This window comes from Trypanosoma theileri (genome assembly GCF_002087225.1).
Source record: "Trypanosoma theileri isolate Edinburgh chromosome Unknown TM35_Tth_22_V1, whole genome shotgun sequence".
NCBI lineage: Eukaryota > Euglenozoa > Kinetoplastea > Trypanosomatida > Trypanosomatidae > Trypanosoma > Trypanosoma theileri.
In genome coordinates, this window is record NW_021639864.1 from 412,364 (window position 1) to 417,441 (window position 5,078).

Sequence of the window (5,078 nt, forward strand, 5' to 3'; positions counted from 1 at the left end):
GACTGCAGGCAGAGAATGGTGAACTGCAAAATAAAAATGTTGCGTTGTACTCTGATAACGTGGAGCTTAGAGGGGGTAATGAAAGTCTTAAAAGTGTACTGTTTAAGGATGATAATGAGCGTGCGAAGTTAGCTGTTGAGTTGGAGAAAGTAAGGGGTGAACATGTGGTGGTTTTGAAAGAGTTGGCTGTTTCCAGGGATTCTTTTCTTTCTTTACAGAGTGAGAAGAAGGAAGTTGAAGATGAGTTAAATGACAAGATTAACTTTTTGGAAGGCGAAGTTGCCACTTTGAAAGCCATAAACTGTGAAGCAGAATATGCTGTTGCGATGGAGAAGAAACGCAAGTTAGAGGCGGTTTTAGAGGTTGAGAAGGAACGAGAACGATCAGCAGAACTTGTTGTTCTTTGTGATAAACTTAGTAGTGAAAGTAGGGCAGCTGATGATGAAATTGAGCGTCTACAACATGCTGTCTCTGATTACGAGGTTCGGTTAGATGTTGTAAGGCCTAACGTGGATGTCAAGAATAAATACATGGAGCGTGAGGGTTATACAGTTTACCCCATCTTGAATAAGGGACGAACAACTATAGGTAGGAGCGGAGTGCCGTTAGGTCTGTACCGTGACTAGTGTTTTTTTTTTTTTTTTAATGAAATGCCTTAAATAGTGAATATTTTGTGATTATGTAGTTAAACAGTTTATCGTTTTTTATTTATTTATTTATTTATTTTTAAAAAAAAGGAATTATCGTTTTTATGTGTTTCTTCTTTGTTTTGTTTTCTGCAGTGTACGGACATCGATGCATATATTTTTTTGACAGGTTATGAAATGAAATGGTTAATTCCTACATTATTTTGTACGATAATTGTTGTAATGGGAATATATATATGTGTGTTATTATTTTTTTGTTATTTCTATTTCTTCTTTTAGAAGGAAATAAGGAACATTACTATTTTCCCAAATGATATGTTTTTTTTTTCTGACTGATTAATTGTTTTCTTTCCTTTTCTTGTTTTATAGACGAGTAGCACTGTACAGTAAAAAAAAGTGGTCAGTAGCATATGGAAAGGAAATCGAATTCACTGTGCTCGGGACTGGAAAAGGCCATTACAAACTTTTTATATAATGGAGCCATTGGCCGATCTCAAGCATTGTCTATGGGACTGCAAATCCCACTCTGGTTTTGGACCCACCAGATTACTGTGGAGAGTGAACGTGAAAGCCGTGAGTTGCAGAAGGTTGTCAACATTATTCGTTGGTTTGATGAGAATGGTGCTAATGTAGGTCATGTGGCTATTATTGTTCCTGCTGAGATAAAGTCTAAACTACGTGCTCAACTACTGGATCGCTTTCATAGCGATAACACAGCTTTAGAGAGTGCTGTATCCGATGAGGTTCGACTTCCCACACTATTGAGTTTACACGAACTTACAGCAATGAATGCACGGGACAAGGTTGTACATCAATATGAGGTGGTTATTTATCTTATTGCACTTCCACCTACCAGTGACTCGTTACCGGCAATAATGCATCAGGAACAGTTTCTTTGTGATGCCATTGCTGGTGCGAAAGGTGCTTTTATTTTAATAGCGGATGTGGGATGGACTTCACCACACATAACTGTAGGTTGGCCTCAGTGGAAGACTTTTGTAATGAAATTTCAAGAGGAAACACCACTTGTTTCGTCAGAAGAATCGGATAAATTATCTGATAACGCTAAATTCTTATCATTGATTGGACATCGCATTCCATTGTGTTGCCCCAAGCATCTTAATCAACGACAATTGGAATATGGTATTGCACCTATATTGCGTTCTTGCAAGCGACTTTGTCTTCAATCTTTTATTTGTCAGCGGGAGGGTCATGTTTGTATGGATCCATGCCATCCGCGCGTATCACATATGAGTTGTCCCTATACATGCGAAACCCTTATGCCATGTGGACATGAATGTTTGCAAAGCTGTTCAGAGAGGTGTAATTGTTTTGAAGTTATTGAACATCCATTAGATTGTTCTCATGCTATTGTTATTGGTATAGATCAGGCTACTTTACAGCCTATATATGCTACAGTACGACACGTTTTTAAAGGATATTGCGCAGATATAGAACTTCCTTGTGCAGTTAAATTTGTCACAGAGTGTGCACGTTGTTTAGGTCCACTAACTACTACTTGTTCTGAAGCGACTCAACAGCATCATTCACTGGAGCACAAGACAATGCTTTGTCCAGGATGTGTTCGTCTTGAACGTGAGGTACGTGCGAAAATACTTGGTGAGATTCTTGTTCAAACAGAGGAAGCAAAACGTCGTATGAAAGTTGAAGTACAACGGAGTTTGCATCAACAACGTAAAGCTTCTTCACAAGGATTATTTCAGGAAGGTAGTCGAGTAACTATATGTGATATTACTAAAATTGTAAAACCTTTATGTGCAGATGCTGATTTTCCTGGAGTTCAATTTGTCGATTATGATGCACCAGATTTCTATTCTAGTATGGATGGTGCCTATGGTACTTTTGTTAGCCGACACGTAGATATTGATGATCTCAGTGAAGTACGTAATCTTATTCGACTACGTGACGGTCAGCATGTTTTGGTTGCCGATGGTGGAGTACGTCTTATTCGTGCTCTTACAAATGCTATTACACAGAAGGCCCCCACTTTACTTTTAACGTATAATGGGAACGGCCAATCTGGACAGACATCATCATCATCATTAGATAGTGCAGCCTTTGCTAAGTCGGTTAAAATGATTGGTCGGAATTATTATCTTGCTATTCCTGTACCACTGGGTGATACTACTATATCTGATAAGATTGTGCAGGTTGTATCGGTAGATCCGGCCACACCAGAGAATGTTGTTGTGGAATGTTGTCTCACAACTGTCTTTCCACATGCAGATGCCATGCGAGATGCTGCTAACACAGATGCAGAAACAGAAGCTGCATCTAAAAAACCTCGCCTTGAGGAACCACGATCGTCGTTATCACATCTACGTACTACTATTGAAACTGTAACCTTCACGGTTCCAGCTGCTTCTCTGGAGCCGATGGAGGGATATACAGTTGGTAAGGAGGTACTGGTACTGGAGCCAACTCGTCAAGTTACTAATCCACATGATGTAGAGGCATTTGAGGCCGTTCTCACTCAAACACCTGGACTGGATTTGCGAGGATCCACTGTGTCCACCGTTCCCATTGGTAGAGATACGCCCTTTGTTCTCTTGGGTGTTGTGAATTCCCCGACAAATCTTGAGAAGCGGTATGGGCCCTGTGCGGTGTTGCGGCGGCATGTGCGACTCACGACTGTGCGCAGTGGGCGGCGGGATCGAGGCGACGGCCGACATCCGTGCATGGCGCAGTACGTGTGCAGCAGCAGTGCGGAGGATGGCGTCGTGGTGTTGGTGCCGTTTGTCTTCACCGCCGCGGATGAGTTGTTGGAGGCGGAGAACTCACTCGACGCCGCCGCGCAGGAGCGGTTTGAGCAGCGGGTGCGGGAGACCATTGCGGAGCGCAGCGAGGAGTTGGCCATTCGCCACGACGAGGAGTCCTTCCATCAGCAGCGGCAGATGCCGGAGGTGACACCGGCGGTGCTCGCGGAGGATCGCACGGCGTACAGCACTCCCATTCCGCTGCCAACCGCGGAGTACATCGCCGGCGTGCGCACGAGACACGCACGGCTCTTGCGGGCTTCCACCACTTCACTGCGTCTCGCCAAGCAGAAGGACACTCTGGTGTCTAAACAGCAACAACTGGGACTCAATAAATGGATTGACGCCATGCATCTTCGACATGGACAGGATGAAGAGGCAAATGCAATGTACTTCAAGGGTTTACAGCGGAAAGCTGCTGGTGCTTCTGCTGGTGCTGCTGTTAAGTGAAAAGAGAAAACAGAAGATGTTGATGATGATGATCATGAAGGAGAAGCAGAGAGGGGAAAGGGGGGTGGAGAAAGAAAGAAAGAAAAAGAAAAACTTTGAATTCCAGGGTGTGATGAAAAATTGGATAGGGAAAGGGAAAAAATGGATTCCCTTGAGTACTACACCTGGACATGTTCAAAGGTGTAAACATTCTCATTGACCTCCTTCCCCCTCCCCTCTTTTATCATCATCTTCATCTACAAGAACAGTTATTACTACTACAATTATAATCACTATTATTATTACTATTATTGTGGTTTCTTGATAGGTAACATGTTTTTTATTTTTTATTTTTTCCTCTTCACTTCTGTGTTTCTTATTTTCTTTATTCTGAATGACTCTTCTTCTAAATTTGCGCTGCTTCTTTTTTTTTTTTTTTTCTTTTTTGGCATCTATACAAGGGACAGATTCAAACTCGATAAAGTGGTGGGGTGTCCGAAACCAAAAATAAAAGAAAACAAAATAAAAGAAGTTTTAGTGTAGTGTAGAAATTATATGGCTGACAACTATTTGAAGGATTCGGAGTGCCATATTCCAGAGAATTCTGCAAGTGGACCGCGGCGCAGTAGAATTCCACGTACTTCTGGTAAACCATCTAATGTACAGCAAGAGATTGTCTTTCAACAAGTTAATATTGACGGGTTGATAACGGAGGAACGTATACAGCATGAGAAACTTCGTGAGGCTAAAGAGATTGAAGTTGGTGTTGCTGAAATAAAAGAGGTGACGGATGAATTCGCTGCCTTGTTGGAACATCAGCAAGTGGGAATAGACGGACTCACTACAAATGTTAGCGCAGCTAATCAAAGGGTAAATGCTGGAAGGGACGAACTTTCATCTGCTGGCCGACATCAAAGTTGTTGCAGAAAAATGTTCTGTCTTGTGTTGCTTGCTTTGTCTGTATCTTTCTCTATAGTTCTTGTGGTTGTTTTAGTGAGTAAATGATGAGAGGTTGGTTCCTTATTTCTTCCTTTCTATTGTAATGTTTTTGTCATTCTTGGTTCCTCTTTTTTTTTTTTTTTTTGGTGATTACGGGTGTGTATATGCATCCCCTATATATATATATATATATATATATATGTTTATCTGTGTGTATGTGTATGTTTGCTGTTCGTTCATTATTTTTTCCTTTTTTTACTTATTCTTGTTTACTTTTATCGGCAAG

At 41.5% G+C, this 5,078-nt stretch overlaps 3 protein-coding genes across 3 annotated transcripts; all 3 read left to right on the plus strand.

The window, feature by feature from the left end:
* Positions 1–2: 2 nt before the first annotated feature.
* TM35_000222760 (rhoptry protein) lies at positions 3–626 on the plus strand (the record flags this gene model as incomplete). Its single annotated transcript, XM_029027323.1, has 1 exon — positions 3–626. A coding segment is annotated over one exon (624 nt), but the record flags the coding sequence as incomplete, so codon positions are not given.
* Positions 627–1,057: 431 nt separating this feature from the next.
* On the plus strand, positions 1,058–3,874 carry TM35_000222770 (uncharacterized protein; the record flags this gene model as incomplete). Its single annotated transcript, XM_029027324.1, has 1 exon — positions 1,058–3,874. One exon carries the CDS (start codon positions 1,058–1,060, stop codon positions 3,872–3,874), a length of 2,817 nt encoding a protein of 938 aa, XP_028881544.1.
* A 534-nt stretch (positions 3,875–4,408) lies between these two features.
* Positions 4,409–4,858, plus strand: TM35_000222780 (putative QA-SNARE; the record flags this gene model as incomplete). The annotated part of the gene is made up of 1 exon (XM_029027325.1): positions 4,409–4,858. One exon carries the CDS (start codon positions 4,409–4,411, stop codon positions 4,856–4,858), a length of 450 nt encoding a protein of 149 aa, XP_028881545.1.
* Positions 4,859–5,078: the final 220 nt, after the last annotated feature.